Genomic DNA, 17,573 nt, shown 5'->3' with positions numbered 1-17,573 from the left:
TTCCTGAGATAGAGTCTCTTCTGAATGCCCTTAGTTGTGCAGAGAGTTGTTCCCATGGTGAAATTAGCTGAGTCCACCACTCTCTGTAGCCTTTTTGCATTCCTCTTCATTGGAGTTTCTATACCAGTCTGTGGTCCAAGCAGTATTAAGATATTGCAAAGTCTGTGGAGTGACCTCTTGTGTGATTAGTAAGTAAAGCTAATAGGACTTGATGTTTCAATCCCTATGATAGGTTGGCACTCTCGATGTTGGCAATGGGCTTGGAGTGGTGACAAGGAGGGTGGGTACCTCATCGGGATCTTCAGGTGGGCACCCTCCTTCTCTGATGTTTCATTGATAAGCCCACGACGTCTCCAGAGGGCTCAATGGTGCTACCTGGCATCCCAGATACACCCCCCCCCCCTCAGTTCCGTACCCTCCTGTCTTCATCTTGCAGCCCAATTGTTGTCTTTCCTTTTAATCCAAATCCAATTACTGCTTTCTCTGTTGCATTTGACAAGGACTTGATTGCTTGTTGGAGTGAATAACCCCTCACCCCCATCTTCTTCAATAGACTGGTCATAGATGTAGCCACAAATCCCCTGCATCCCACTTCTACAGAGAAAATCTTGGTCTTCCAGCCATTCTGGGCAGCTTCAGTTGCCAGTTCAGAGTACTTGGTCTTTTTCCTGTCATAAGCTGTCTTCAACACCATCTTCCCATGGTAGTGTCAATTCCACAATATATGCCAGCTTGGTTGTTGTGGACCACAAGACTATGTCTGGCCGGAGTGTTGTAGCTGCAATGTCTGGGGGAAACACAAGCTTTATCTCCAAGTCCATGTCCATTTTCCAGTCCCGAGCAACCTGCAGAATGCTTACCTCTTTGGATGTTATTTGGTACTCTGGGGGTTGGCCTGCTGGTACAAATCGTATGATGTGAACATTTCTTGCCGATGTTTGTGGGAGAGCATTTGTGGTGATTTGCCTCTGTTCCAAGATGGATGCCAGCTGTCTGAGAACTTGGTTATGCCACCAAGTATACTGCCCCTGGCTGAGGCTCATGGTGCATCCTGTTAAAATGTGCCTTAGTGATCCAGGTGCTTAACAAAGAGAGCAAGTGGGGTTTTCTCCCCACCACAGGTTCAGGTTCTGGGGTGTGGGTAGGAGGTCATTAGTGGCTCTGATGACAAAACTTAGCCGAGATCCCTCCATTTCCCAGATGTCACGCCAGCTGAGCTTCCTCTTTTCCAGGCTCTCCCAACTAGTCCATTGGCCCTGCTTGGCCATTGAGACGGCCCTGGCTGAAGCTCTGCCTCCTCCTGTCTTCTCACCTCCTCCACCACGAGCCGTCTCTTCTCCATTGATGTTGCCTTGTGCCATTGAGGAGCCTTTGGGATGAGCCCGAGCCCAGCTCTCCCAAGTAGGACTTGACCAACCACATCCCTGAAGTGAAGAGCAGACTTAGCACTCTGAATGGCTTCAGATGGGGTCCACTTCCTTCCCGTTGCCGCACGGGGGGGCCGCTGTTCAAATAACAGTATCTTCAGATTCAGTGAGGGTCATGACCAGCCTTGCTTTAGAACATTTGAATTCTTCCACAAGACTTGCAATTGGTAATTCTAATTTGCTGTTCCCACACAGCCCAAAGGACTTAAGCATTGTGGAAGTCCAAGCCACTGTTTCACATGTGTGCTGATCACTCTTTCGAGCTTTTCCACCTTATTGATGGGGATTTCATACACTGTTAGTACACTTGGAAGTATGCCGAGCTGGAAACTCCACAGCTTGAGTTTCCCTGGCAGTTTTCTTGTTGGTATGAGCTATGTACATGATGGTATCCTTTTTGAGTTGCTTAAGTTGCTCGGTGACCTTGAGCTTAGCATCATACCATGGGCCCAAGCTCTTCACTGGCATTTAGACAATAGACAATAGACAATAGGTGCAGAAGTAGACCATTCGGCCCTTTGAGCCTGCACCGCCATTCTGAGATCATGGCTGATCATCTACTATCAATACCCGGTTTCTGCCTTGTCCCCATATCCCTTGATTCCCCTATCCATAAGATACCTATCTAGCTCCTTGAAAGCATCCAGAGAATTGGCCTCCACTGCCTTCCGAGGCAGTGCATTCCAGACCCCCACAACTCTCTGGAAGAAGAAGTTTTTCCTTAACTCTGTCCTAAATGACCTACCCCTTATTCTCAAACCATGCCCTCTGGTACTGGACTCTCCCAGCATCTGGAACATATTTCCTGCCTCTATCTTGTCCAATCCCTTAATAATCTTATATGTTTCAATCAGATCCCCACTCAATCTCCTTAATTCCAGCGTGTACAAGCCCAGTCTCTCTAACCTCTCTGCGTAAGACAGTCCGGACATCCCAGGAATTAACCTCGTGAATCTACGCTGCACTTCCTCTATAGCCAGGATGTCCTTCCTTAAACCTGGAGACCAAAACTGTACACAGTACTCCAGGTGTGGTCTCACCAGGGCCCTGTACAAATGCAAAAGGATTTCCATGCTCTTGTACTCAGTTCCCTTTGTAATAAAGGCCAACATTCCATTAGCCTTCTTCACTGCCTGCTGCACTTGCTCATTCACCTTCAGTGACTGATGAACAAGGACTCCTAGATCTCTTTGTATTTCTCCCTTACCTAACTCTACACCATTCAGATAATAATCTGCCTTCCTGTTCTTACTCCCAAAGTGGATAACCTCACACTTATTCACATTAAACGTCATCTGCCAAGTATCTGCCCACTCACTCAGCCTATCCAAGTCACCCTGAATTCTCCTAACATCCTCATCACATGTCACACTGCCACCCAGCTTAGTATCATCAGCAAACCTGCTGATGTTATTCTCAATGCCTTCATCTAAATCGTTGATGTAAATCGTAAACAGCTGTCGTCCCAATACCGAGCCCTGTGGCACCCCACTAGTCACCACCTGCCATTCCGAGAAACACCCATTCACCGTTACCCTTTGCTTTCTATCTGCCAACCAGTTTCCTATCCATGTCAATATCTTCCCCCCAATGCCATGAGCTCTGATTTTACCCACCAATCTCCTATGTGGGACCTTATCAAATGCCTTCTGAAAATCGAGGTACACTACATCCACTGGATCTCCCTTGTCTAACTTCCTGGTTACATCCTCGAAAAAACTCCAATAGATTAGTCAAGCATGATTTGCCCTTGGTAAATCCATGCTGGTTCGGCCCAATCCTATCACTGCTATCTAGATATGCCACTATTTCATCTTTAATAATGGACTCTAGCATCTTCCCCACTACTGATGTTAGGCTGACAGGATGATGGTTCTCTGTTTTCTCCCTTCCTCCTTTCTTAAAAAGTGGGATAACATTAGCCATTCTCCAATCCTCAGGAACTGATCCTGAATCTAAGGAACATTGGAAAATGATTACCAATGCATCCGCAATTTCCAGGGCCACCTCCTTTAGTACCCCAGGATGCAGACCATCTGGACCTGCGGATTTGTCAGCCTTCAATCCCATCAGTCTTCTCATCACCGTTTCCTTCCTAATGTCAATCTGTTTCATTTCCTCTGTTACCCTATGTCCTTGGCCCATCCATACATCTGGGAGATTGCTTGTGTCTTCCCTAGTGAAGACAGATCTAAAGTACTTATTAAATTCTTCTGCCATTTCTCTGTTTCCCATAACAATTTCACCCAATTCATTCTTCAAGGGCCCAACATTGTTCTTAACTATCTTCTTTCTCTTCACATACCTAAAAAAGCTTTTGCTATCCTCCTTTATATTCCTGGCTAGCTTGCGTTTGTACCTCATTTTTTCTCCCCGTATTGCCTTTTTAGATAAGTTCTGTTCCTTAAAAATTTCCCAATCATCTGTCCTCCCACTCACCTTAGCTCTGTCATATTTCCTTTTTTTTAATGCTATGCAATCTCTGACTTCCTTTGTCAACCACTGTAGCCCCTTTCCCCCCTTTGAATCCTTCCTAATCCGGGGGATGAACTGATTTTGCGCCTTGTGCATTATTCCCAAGAATACCTGCCATTGCTGTTCCACTGTCTTTTCTGCTAGGATATCCATCCAGTTAACTTTGGCCAGCTCCTCCCTCATGGCTCCATAGTTTCCCCTGTTCAACTGCAACACTGACACCTCCAAGCTGCCCTTATCCTTCTCAAATTACAGATTAAAAACTTATCATATTATGGACACTACTTCCTAAAGGCTCCTTTACTTCAAGATCGCTTATCAAATCCTGTTCATTACACAAGACTAAATCCAGAATAGCCTTGTCCCTGGTCTGTTCTTGTACAAGCTGTTCCAAGAATGCATCCCGTAGGCACTCTACAAACTCCCTATCCTGGGGTCCAGCACCAACCTGATTCTCTCAGTTCACCTGCATGTTGAAATCCCCTATAACTACTGCGACATTACCTTTGCCCCATGCCAATGTTAACTCCCTATTCAACTTGCACCCAATATCCATGCTACTGTTTGGTGGCCTGTAGACAACACCCATTAGGATCTTTTTGCCCTTACTGTTCCTCAGTTCTATCCACACAGACTCTACTTCTCCTGATCCTATGCCCCCCCCCTTGCAAAGGACTGAATCTCATTCCTCACCAACAGGGTCACCCCACCCCCTCTGCCCACATTTCTGTCCCTACGATAGCACGTATACCCTTGTACATTCATTTCCCAGGTCTGATCTCCCTGCAGCCATGTCTCCGTTATCCCAACAACATCATAGTTACCCATTTGCACCTGAGCTTCAAGCTCATCCGCCTTATTTCTGACACTTCGTGCATTCAGATATAGAATTTTTAGCCCATTTCTCCTCTCTCTGTTTAAATCGCTGCCTATTGTGCTTAACCCAGCTCCCCGAACTCCCATCGGGCTATACGCCCCTTGAATTTTGTTGTCCTTCCTAAATTTACTTATTCTTTCTGCACATTTAACTCCATGTTCCGTCAGACCATCCCTCTGTACATGTGTCCTCCTTATCACTTGTTCCGCCTCACCTTTCTCTACTACACACTTAATATTCCAGAACCGTGTAGTCCCCACCTGTCCTTTATTCTTCATCTCGCTATCCTCTCTCACATTCTGGATCCCTGCCCCCTGCAAATTTAGTTTAAACCCCCCCCCCCCCCCCCCCGAGAAGCACTAGCAAACTTTCCTGCAAGTATGTTAGTACCGCTCCAGTTCAGGTGTAAACCGTCCCGTCGGAACAGATCCCACCTTCCCTGGAACAAAGCCCAATTATCTAAAAACCAGAAGCCCTCCCTCCTGCACCATCCTCTCAGCCACGTATTAATCTGTATAATCCTTCTGTTCCTTGCCTCACTCGCACGTGGCACAGGTAGCAATCCTGAGATTGTTACCCTGGAGGTCCTGCCCTTCAGCTTCGCACCTAACTCCCTGAACTCACTATGCAGGACCCCCTCACTCATCCTACCCACGTCGTTGGTCCCTACATGGACCACAACATCTGGGTTCTTGCCCTCCCTGACACAGTTGGGACAGGTGTTCCATTATTGTGAAATCTTTGATCCGTGACTTGACCTTTGACAATGGAGATACTTCTGCACTTGCTGGCCTTGATCTTCACGTAAGCTAGAGATCTCAGAGGCATGTTTGAAAGTTGCTACTGGGGTGATGTTGGATGTGTGTCCGTCACTTAATGGTGAGAAGTAGTGTCGGTGAGCAGGGGTAAATAACAGGTCAGCTGAGCTTCTACAGCAGTTCCTGCTGAGTGGAGTGAAGCTTGTAGGATGGAAGGCAAAAATAGTCATTGTGCATTTGGGAAGTAGGAATGACAAAGGTTGGAGAAGGGTAGGGGACATTTTAAATTCACGTTTGTTAGGTGCTGCACAGTATTATGATGAATTTTCCAGTGAACAAGTTGGTAAGTTGGTTTATTATTGTCACAGGTACAGTGAAAAACAGTTTCTCATGTCATTCATAAAGATTATGTCATTACAGCAGTGCATTGAGGTAGTATAAGGGAAAGCAATAACAGAATGCAGAATCAGCTACTACAATTACAAAGAAAAAGCAATGTAGGCAGGCAATAAGGTGCAAGCTCCTGATGAGGTAGATTGTGAAGTCAAGAGTCCATCACGTATAAGAGGTCCATTTGCTCATTTTATTTGTTATCCTTGAACCTGGTGGTATGTGCTTTCAGGTTTTTGCATCTTTGTCTAACGAGATGGGTGAAGAGATAACATCTGGAGTAGGAGGGGTCTTTGACTACATTGGGTTCTTCACCAAGGCAGCAAGAAGTGTAGATAGGGTGCATGGTGGGTAGGCTATTTTCCATGATGTGCTGAGCTGGGTCCACAATTCTCTGCAGTTCCTTGTGGTCTTGGACAGAGAAGTTGCATACCAAGCTGTGATGCATCTGGATAGGATGCTTTCTATGATGGATGGATAAAAATTGGTGAGTGTCAAAGGAGATGTGCCAATCTCTAGTCTCCTGAGAAAGTAGAGGTAATGATGATCGTTCCAGGCCGTGGTGTCAATGTGGTTGGACCAGGACACGTTCACTCCTTGGAACTTGAAGCTTTCTTCATTCTTCACAACAATACCATTAATGTAACTTGGAGTGTGAGCACCATCCCACCCACTTCTTGAAGTCAGTGATCAGCTTTTTTGTTTTGCTGACATTGAGTGAAAGGTTGTTGTCATGACACCATGTCTCTAGGCTCTCTATCTCCTTAGATTCATCATTATTTTAGGTTCAGCCCACCACGGTGGTACCATGTGTAAACTTGTGGAAGAAATCAGACAGTTCAGATGCAGTGCGGGAATTAATCCGTGCTGATTGTTGAAGAGTGACATGGAATTACTCTCCTGACAATTCTAAAGAAATTGCATTGCATGTCACTTGTTGTGCATCTGATGCCTGTCAGATGTGTCAGAGTGATGCACAAATGAATAAACTCTGTTGAATTTGGTGAGTGACATGGTTCAGCCTCTTAGTTCTTGCTGCATTTCATTGAACAGCACAACACAGGCACAGGTCATTCAGCCATGATGCCAGTTGAACTGACCTCTTCTCCCTATCTGTTCATGTGTCTGTCCAAATGTAGGATCTTCCTATCAAGACTTGCTTCTACCACCAATCTGGAAAGAGCATCTCAGGTGCCTACCACACTCTGTTTAAAACAAATCTAAGCGTACAAATCTCCTTTAAACTTTCTCTCTCTCACCTTAAACCTATGCTGTTGAGTGTTTCACTCTGGGGGAGTAAAACAAAGGCATTGCAAAACAGCATTACATAAGTTGACTTTAAACATTCATAGGATCTATCCTACACAAGTTTGAATGTTGTGTAGCATATTTCTGTGAAATATAAATGCTTAAAAACTGATAAAATGAAATTGTGGACTTTATTTAAGGTTGTAATGTGCTTTAGTGTGTCAAAAACCCATACAGCCTGGAAGCAGGACCTTCAGCCGAACTGGTTCATGCTAACCAAGATTCCCAACTAAGTTTGGCCCAAATCCTTCTAAAATCTCACTAAACTTATCTGTGTTCAACTTCCTTTTAAATATAACCCACCTGCCTCATTCACTTTTTTGGTAGGTCCTGGTCTCAGATTCCTGGGCATCATTATTTTACAGGATCTCAAATGGGAGAACCATATCTCCTCCATTAACAGAGGCTCGGCAGTGAATGTACACTTTTTGTAGCAGCTGGTAAAATTTCATCTTCCCCAGAATGTACTGGCTGCCATCATCAAATCAGCCGTGACTTTTTGGTTTGGCGGAACATCCGCTCACAATACACGGAAACTACAGTGGACTGTCTGGGGTCAGCGGAGAAGGTTATTACCTGCAGTCTGTCTTAACTGCAGGACTTGTATGCGTGCAGGACAAACAAGTAGGCAGGAAAAAGACCTGCAAGCAGCCTTTTCCAAAAGCTTCCTTATGGAAAGTGCTATAGGCGTATTAAAACAAAAAAAAATCATGACATCTTTGGTTTCTTCCCCAAGGCAGTTCATCAAAATGACCATTCTAATTCTCCCCCCACATCCCATTATTATAACTCCTTTCACTGCACTGCACTGTAAACACTTTAAGCCACATTTTATAATGCTGTTTACATTGTAAGTATATGGTGTTATTTATGTACATTTTGTTCCATATGTGTATTTTAAACTCGAACTTTATTTTTTTTTTGGTCTATGGCTCTTTATTCTTTATGACTGTTGAATGCTATTGTTTTTTGTTGCACGCCACACACTGACCAACACACCACATCAAATTTCTAACACATATGTATATGGCAAATAAAGTTGATCCTTAATCCTTGATCATTCCACATACTGACACCCTGTGGCTGAAAAAAATTGCATTTGCTCTCACCATAATCCTCTAGTTTTTAAAACACGTAAGATGCTGGAATAGATGCTATGTGACCTGCTGAGTTCCTCCAACATTTTGTATGTGCTGCTCCTCTCGACCTAGATTTCCCCAACCCTGGGGGAAAAACTGCGTGCAATCACACTATCTACATTCCTCTCGATTTTATACACCTCCATGAGATCTCATATTCTCCTATGCTGCAATGAATAAAGTCCCAAATTTCTCAACTTCTTTCCTGAGTTGATTGAGTACCGGCAGCATCCTTGTAAATCTCTTTTGCACTCCTTACAGTGTAATGCCTCCTTCCCTAGAGAAGGGTGACCAAAACAGAAAATAGTATTCCAGATGTTGCCTCATCAACATAATGTTGAGAAATATGGCCTTGTTGCTAAAAATAGCATTAAGCTGCACTGGAAGAGTGTCTGAGGAGAGAGGGATTAGAATGGGAGTGAGATGGAATGAAACTGGAGTGGTGAGAAGGACATGGTCACCCCTGATCTCCATATGAGGGACACATCTTATGAGCATCATATTAAATTGAAAGAAGCAGAAATCGCTGTTTCACCTGAAGCAAGTTGGGTCAATAAGAAAGATTACTTGGCACATTACAGATTTCTGACTTCGGTTGTCATGTTATTGCTGATACAAGGGAGTGATTTAAGATGATCGAAGGGCAATATAGGAGAAAATGTCAGGGACGTTTTGTAAACAGAAGTGGTAGGTGCATGGAACACGCTGTCGGGGGTGGTGGCAGAGGCAGGTATGTTAGGGACATTTAGAGAGCTACATGAGTGATAAGAAAATTGAGGGCTATGGGAGAGGGAAGGGTTAGATTAATCTTAGAGTAGTTTAAGGGATCGGCTCAGCATCGTTGGCTAAAGGACCTGTACTGGTCTGTACTATTCTATATTCTACGGTACGTACTATGTTAAGACCTGTTATAGCAAGAACTGAGCTGAAGAAACCTTTTAAGACACCAAGAACACAAAATGCTAGAACAATCAAGTTTCAACCTTGCTTACCTGAGCTGGAACATCTAGCGGTCCATTCTATCTGCTGAGGGAGATTTCTGCCATCACCCGGGTAGCAGTGTACATTCTACCTGAGGCCAATATCAGGCAGGCTCTGGAGGAGCTGAGCACCATGATCAACAGTCATGGAGCAGCCCACCTGGATGCCTGCCCTTTATTGTGGGATTTCAACCATGCCAGCTTTAAGTCTCTGAACAACTACCACCAACATATCACGTGTAGAGCCAGAGCTGACCACTATTGATCACACCTGACCACTATTATACCACCCTCAAGAACACTTACCGTGCAATCCCACAGTCACATTTTGGAAAGTCCAGTTGTGTGGCTGTACTTCTGCTTTTGTTGTTTCGGCAGAGACTAAAGTCTGCAACACCGGTGGTGAGGGCCAAGAACATATAGTCAAGGGAGGTGCAGGACCACTTTGAGTCATGTACTGGACAATATTCAGGGATTCATCTTCAAGTCTGAATGAATATGCTACAGTTGTTACCAACTTCAACAATTCTGATTGAAATTACAGACGGAATCGGATGCTCTTCAGTTCTGGCAGGCTTTGCAGGCCATTGCTTAGCACAAAGCAAAACCTAACATCATGAATGGCTGTGGTGCTTCACTCCCACATGAGCTCTACACCTTTTATGCACAGTTTGAAAGGGAGAATAAAACTATACCTGTGCGAATCCCTGCAGACCTGGCAAAACTGTGATCTCTATCCCAGAGGCCGACATCAGAACGTCTTTCAAGACAGTGGCCCTTGCAAGGTGCCAGGCCCTGATAAAGTACCTGGTCGGGCACTGAAAACTTGTGCCAACCATCTGGTGATCTAGTGGGGGTGTCCAAGGACATCTGGAATCTCTTACTGCTGCAGTTGAAGGTTCCCACCTGCTTCAAAAGGGCAGCAATCATACCAGTGCCGAGGAAGAGCAGGGTGAGCTGCCACAATGACAATCACCCAGTTTCACTGACATGTGCTGTGATGAAGTTCTTTGGGAGGTTGGTCATGGCCAAAATCAACTCCTGCCTGAGCAAGCACGTGGACCAGCTACCTGTCATCACAATAGGTTGACAGCTGGTGCAATCACACTGGCTCTCCCCTCGGCCTTTGGTCACCTGGACAATAGCAATACCTGTGTCAGGCTGCTGTTTATTGATTACAGGTTGTGTTCAACACAATCACATCCTCAGTTCTAATCAGCAGGCTCTTTAATCTGGGCCTCTGTACCTCACTCTGTAAATGGATCTTTGATATCCTTACTGGAAGACCTCAGTCAGTGTGGATCAGAAATAACATCTGTTCCACTCCCACAGTCAACACTGGTGCACGTCAAGGATGTGTGTTTAACCCATTGTTCTACTGTCTCTCCACTCATGATTGTGTGGCTAGGTTCAACTCAAACTATAAATTTGCCAATGACACAACTATTGTTGGCAGAATTTCAGATGGTGACTAAGAGGTGCACAGGATTGAGATAGATCAGTTCCTTGAGTGATGTCACAACAACCACCTTGCATTCAATGTCAGTAAGACCAAGGAATTGATTGTGGACTTCAGGAGGGGGATGTGGAGGGAACACTCATCAGTCCACATCAAGGGACCAGCACTGGAAAGGGTGAGCAGTTTTAAGTAGGTGGGTATCAACATCGCTGAGGATCTATCCTAGGTCTAGCATATTGATGCAATTACAAAAAAGGTGCGACAGTAGATACATTTTATTCAGAGTTTGTGGAGTCTTGGTGATGTGATGTGATGGCATCCGTTAGTCTCACAAGACTATGGATCTGTGCCTGGGAACTCCAGGGCACAGGCCTGGGTAAGGTTGTATGGAAGACCAGCAGTTGCCCATGTAGCAAGTCTCCCCTCTCCATGCCACCGATGTTGTCCAAGGGAAGGGCAAGGGTCAATACAGCTTGGCACCAATGACGTCGCAGGAGTTGCCAGAGCGAGGTAGAAGGCAACGTCGGACTGCCTTAGGGACTCCAGCTCTGGATTTGTCCTCAGGGTTTACTCCCGAAGCCTTTCCCATGAGTGGGTATGGCCGCAAGGCAGCGGAGGTTTGAAATCAGGGTTTCCCCTCTCTGAGATGGACTGTCTTCCCAGGCTGATGAGCTCCATCTAACCAAAGCACTGGTTTTAAGGCACCAGGACCCACCTTCGCCCCTTCTCCTGTCAGTCGAAACAGTTCCACCGGGCTTAAGGCTAAGCCACACGAGAAGGCCAGGATTTGGACTTGGTTGTCAGAGGCTATTTGAGGCGCATGCCGTGAGGAGCACTTTTAGGTAGTGGGAGCTTGTCCTCGGCTTGACAACCTTGGAACCTTGGAGATTTGGTATGTTACCAAAAACACTCACAAATTTCTACAGATGTACTACGGAGAGCATTCTAACTGGCTGCATCACCATCTGGTATGGGGGAGGGGGGGTGGGGGGCCACTGCACAAGATTGGAAAAGCTTGCAGATAATTGTAAACTCAGCCAGCTCCATCATGGGCACCAGCCTCCCCATCATTGAGGGCGCACTCAAAAATCGATGCTTCAAAAAAGCGGCATCCATCGTTAAGGATTCCCATCACCCAGGACATACCCTCTTTTCATTGCTACCGTCATGGAAGAGGTATGGGAGCTGGAAGACACACACTCAATGTTTCAGAAACTGCTTCCCCTCCACCATCAGATTTCTGAATGGACAATGAATCCATGAACACTACCTCACTGCTTTTTTTTCCTCTTTTTTTTTGCACTGCTTACTGAATTTAATTTGTTAATATATACTTATTGTAATTTATGGCTTTTTATTTTTATGTATTACAATTTCCTACTCCTGTAAAACAACAGATTTCATGACATATGCCAGCAATATTAGACCTGATTCTGATTCTGAATTCATGTGGCATCTGTGAAAAGAGAAGCCATCAACATTTGGGAAGACTTAATGTGGTTTCCCTGCATTTTCTGTTTTTGTTTCACATTTCCACCACCTGTGGTTTTATTTGATTTTTGCTGTGTGAGGCAGTAATTTGCTTTTAATAACTTTTGAATCAGGCATTGAAGACTTATGGTGAATATTTGACCAGGGGAATGTTCCAGGTTACTAGTTCTCAAAGATTTGGACTCAAGTGCACAACTAAATGGCTATAGAGGCGGTCACAGCTCAATGTAAAGGTTAAGCAGGTCTTAACTGGAATGGGAATTGGTTTATTATTGTTATATGTACTGAGATACTGTAAAAAGTTTGTGTTGTGTACTGTTCATACAGAACAAGTCATTACACAGTACACTGAGGTAGAACGATAACAGAATGCAGAATAAAGTGGCCACTTTATTAGGTACACCCACACACTGGCTCGTTAATGCAAATATCTAATTGGCCAATCAAGCGGCAGCAACTCAGTGAAGATATGGCCATGAGTTTCAGTTGTTGTTCAGACCAAACATCAGAATGGGGAAGAAATGTAACCTTAATGACTTTGATCGTTGGTGCCAGAAGGCGTGATTTGAGTATCTCAGAAACTGCGGGATCTCCTTGAGCTTTTACACACAACAGTCTCTAGAGATTACAGGGAAAGGTGTGAACAACACAAAAACATTTATTCAGCAGCAGTTCTGTGGGCCAAAGGGCCTTATTAATGAGAGAGATCGGAGGAGAATGGCCAGACCGGTTCTGGCTGACAGGAAGGCAGCAATAACTCAAGTAACCATGCGTTACAACAGAGGTGTGCAGAGGAGCATCTCTGAATGGATAACACGGAACCTTAAAGTGGATGGGCAGCAGAAGACCATACTGGGTCCACTCCTGCACCATATAAAGTGGCCACTGAGTACTTAATTAAAATTCATTTGGCATAGAAGAAAAGTTAATATCTGTGATGTATAATTAATCTCAATCCTTACCATTTTCAGGCTCTTCTCTCAATAAACTTCAACACAGAGTCAACAGTGTCAGCCATTTCCCACTGTCAGTAAGACAGCCGCCAAAAGCAACAGCATATGTGAGTCCAACTGTCAGCAACACCAATGGGATCCACACATCGGTCAGTTTGCATTCCATCTCGAGCTCTGGCATCCCTTTACCGAGCAGGCCTGGAACCACAGGGATCCCAGGTCGGAGTGGCCTTCCCAGACCAACGTCCACTATCGGAGGTAGTGGAATACCGAGGAGCAAGTTAGCTCAACCAGTCCGGAGGTGAGTGGACCTTTCTCTCAAAATGGGGAGTTATTGATTAGTGTATAGAATAGTGAAGTTCATTCCCGGCTGTTAGTGGCAAGATTTTGTAAATTAGCAGAAGATGAAAAGTGTCAGGATGATTATCTAAAGTTATCAAAGGATTTTAATTGAGAATCTGGAATATTAATGTTTGGATGTTGACAAAATGAAACTGCTGGACTTGCCATTAAATCCAAAAGGTTGTAATGTAATATTTTGGATGACGTATATTGTTAAAGCTTGCATTAAGCTGTACTGTAACTGTGTCAGATACTGAAGGCAGATAGATTGGAAAAAGGAGTGAAACGGAGAGTAAAACTGGCAGGTGACTGGAAGACACTCTTACTGACCGCTGTGTCCCGCAACATGGTTATCCAATCTGCATTTAGTCTCCACACTGTAGACTATGAGTAGCATGTTGATGTGACAGAAACATAAATAAATTGTGGCCTCACTTGTGTGGACTCATTTGAGAAGTTGATGAAACTTGATCTCATTCCCACTTGTATATTTCATAGACATTATCTCATAAAGCTCACTGGACCTTTATTATACTGGGGCATTGATATAATATTTATGTACCAGCCTGCGGAAAAAACCACAATAATAGTTTTACAGCTAAATGGCTGTTCTCTAGGCACTAAGCCTTCAATTAAACATACATTGATAACATCCTTCTGATGTTTTCTCTTTATTCCCAAGAAGTGATGGGTCAGTTCCATTGCTTCTAGTTGTCCTGTAATACCACCTTTAGTAACCTGTCAATATTTGATTGCAGTGCTACATAAAGCACTCAACATTTTAAAAAATATTAGGAAATGTCTAAAAAAGGTTGAAGATTTAAAAGGTTATATCTGTTCCTGCTCGCACTTGCTATATGTTTTCTCATTAATTAATTCTTATGTCTGCAATTTCAGGGACAACTTGTCTGTCCAGTCCCATAATTATACCCTCTTGTCAATGGAGGAGTTTGAGTGTGGGAGGAAGTAATTACTGTGCAATCCATTTTAAGTGCAACCATAATAGAAAAGAAAAATAAAGAATGATTCGTTAGATTTGAAGTCAGGGATAAATTATATCTGAATACCCTGATATAAAGCACCTTGCAGTCAGTGTGACCCTGTTTTACCAAAGACTGCTGTTAATGTTGATACTGCATGTGCGATAACACAAGAGAATGTATGCAATGGAACATGCAGCAACTGTTGTGTAAATGATACATGTAATGGTCCACTGGTACTTAAAGTATTGCTTCAATCAGAATGAAAGCTTGGTGGTCTGTATTTTAATTTATGCTCTTTTATTTACAGTTTTCTTCAGCCTCCAAAGCCCATAACTGCACTCAGTTCTCTTAAGGACGGAAGCTGGAAGGACGGGTGTTATTGACATTTCCTGCTACAGAAACTGTTGAGGCAGAGAATCGGGAGCTGCCAAACAATGATACCCAGCTGGCTGGGTTTAGATACATCACAGGATATTTGTAGCTACAGTTAATTTCAGTGAAAGTGCAAAAGACAAGGCCACGCCCCCAAAATTATGTATGTTTTGCTAATAAAGAAGTACGACATGAACTAATGATTATAACATTATGCTTTTAAATATCGGCCCCGTGCATTGAAATTATCTCAAAGTTGCAGACGAAAAATCGGTACAAAATGTCTTTAAATCAAATTCACCTTCTTCAATGCTGGGTTTAATTTTGGGACAACAATCAATATTATGGTGAGCAGTCTGCCATAGTTCTTTTTTAAGGAGGTTCAGTTTTATCTATGTTGAACAGTACTTCAACAAAACAGCCTGTTGAGTTGCCATGACTTCATTTTAAATGTGTTGCATGTTATCACTTGTTAAGCAAAACTGTAATACCTGAGTTGTAGCAAGCAATGTTCAAGCCTCCAATCATACTTCAGAGGAGTATTAGAAGTAAGATCTTCATAAAGTTGAAATAAGTGATGCATGAGTTTTAGAAACTGTTGGTTTTAGTCCCAAAACTTTTATAAACGTGTAACCTTATGAGCAGAAATTGTCACTGAATATCGTCCGATAACATTGATTAAGACACTGCAGATGCTGGAAATCTGAAACAAAACCATAAGATGCTGAATATACTCAACTGGTTCCGCAGCATCTGTGGGGAGAGAGAGAGGAAGAGAGAGATCTAATGTTTCAAGTCAATGACTTCTTATCAGAAATGGATGAGAGGTCACTGACAAGAAAAAGTGAAGACAGATTGATTTGAAACATTGATTCTATTTTGGTTTTCTAATATCAAATGTTATTTGATGCCTGACCAAATTGCTTTGTCTATTTTTCCTTATGTTTGATCCCACTACATTTTTATAATGCAAGCTAGAGTACAACTGGTAGCATAGTGACTACTATCTTCCATAGTAATGAAGGAATAGTCATAAAGTGTTAAATCTCTCCAATGTTTTTGACCATATTGGTAATTATCCCTAAACAATTAACATATCTTGTTATGATGCTACAACTACATATGATTGTGGTACAACATAAATGTTTCTTAACATTAATTTTTTAAAATTGAGATTGAACTTTTCAGTGTTCCTAGCCATAGTTAGATGTGTGTGGAGTATTTATGAAAGACAATTTGCTTTTATTAATATATTACAGTTCTGTTTAAACAGTGTAACTTCCAAATGCTACTTGAGATGAAGTCACCGTTAACTCAGAAATCTGGACTGAAATTTTATTGTAGAAGCAATTATTTTGTGCACTGTAGCTATACTTTTATTTCTGTAGCTCACAAGGTTAACATATCCGTGATAGTCAAATATGAACCTTTTCTTTTGCCATAGTTCACAGCACAAAGCCAGAAAATGTCAGCACCAATGGAGTGTAACAAACACTCAGGGCTAGGGAAATTCACACCATGCTATCTAATTCCTGACTCACTTATTGGTTTTATGAATGTTAATTTATTCTTTGTAAATTATTTGTGTATGTCCAAACACTTATGATGAAGCACATTGCACTTAAACCCAGCAATGACCATGTATGCGACAGCTTGACAGATTTTTTTACAACAGTAAGTGAGCATTTTGAAATGTTTTATTAATATTGAGAACAAGGTGCACTTTTTAATGGACACTAAACAGCTTAATTTTTATAGAGGTTTTACAGGATAACTTAAAACATATTCATCTTGTAATAATACTGTACAGAGGTACGACAGAAATGTCAAATACATAATGCCAATTACTCTTGCATTTTATTAAATATTACTTATAAAATAAAATACATTATTGCCAATGGATGTAGGAATGTATTGATGATTTTATGCAATAAATGTTTTTTTCTTCCCTGTGGGTGAGTTATTCTTTACATGCTGGCTGGCTTTAGCCAAGATCAGAAATGTTATAAAAATCATTTGTTTGCCAGGTTAAGGTTTGCAATCATATATGTTAAATACTTATGTGGCCAATGTAACGTGCTTGTCTGATTTTTATAGTTTCTTCTCGATGATTCAACATTTCTGATGATTAACTCCTGAGACACAGCACATAATGTGGTGGGGTCTCTACCAAAGGAGGTGAAAGGAGCTCTTTCCCACCGCCAGACTGCAGGTGACCCTTGGGCAAGGTGTGGCACCTGCTTTGTCCCCTGATCAGGGTGATGTGAAGCCATGGGAGCATGTGCTGGATGGTCGTATGAGTAGCGAATGCATATCACAAGTTTGGCTTATGTAACCACTGACTCCAGGCAGATTATCTCTGAAGAGTATTAATAATAGCTGTCTTGTAAGGATACTGCCCCGAAGAAGGCAATGGCAAGCCACTTCAGTAGAAATATTTGACAAGAACAATCATGGTCAGGGAAAGACCACGATAGCCTATGTCATGCGACACAGCACACAATGAAAGAATAAACATAACCCAAAACAATGCAGCACAGGAACGGACTCTTCAGCCCTCAATGTTACACCAAATTTATTAATCCACCCTAACGAAACCGGTCCCTTCTGCCTACATCA

The 17,573-nt window shown here is 43.0% G+C and overlaps 1 protein-coding gene across 2 annotated transcripts in view; it reads left to right on the top strand.

The window, feature by feature from the left end:
• Positions 1-16,885, top strand: part of slain1a (SLAIN motif family, member 1a) — a 146,161-nt gene extending 129,276 nt beyond the window's left edge. For both annotated transcript variants that reach the window (XM_073027596.1, XM_073027604.1), the window contains 2 exons: positions 13,276-13,558; positions 14,890-16,885. In XM_073027596.1, the coding sequence (XP_072883697.1) occupies positions 13,276-13,558; positions 14,890-14,965 (359 nt within the window). In that variant the 3' untranslated portion in view covers positions 14,966-16,885. The remainder of the gene's footprint in view (positions 1-13,275; positions 13,559-14,889) is intronic.
• Positions 16,886-17,573: the final 688 nt, after the last annotated feature.

This window comes from Hemitrygon akajei, chromosome 2 (genome assembly GCF_048418815.1).
Source record: "Hemitrygon akajei chromosome 2, sHemAka1.3, whole genome shotgun sequence".
Lineage (NCBI taxonomy): Eukaryota > Metazoa > Chordata > Chondrichthyes > Myliobatiformes > Dasyatidae > Hemitrygon > Hemitrygon akajei.
This window is presented reverse-complemented; position numbering and strand designations above follow the sequence as displayed.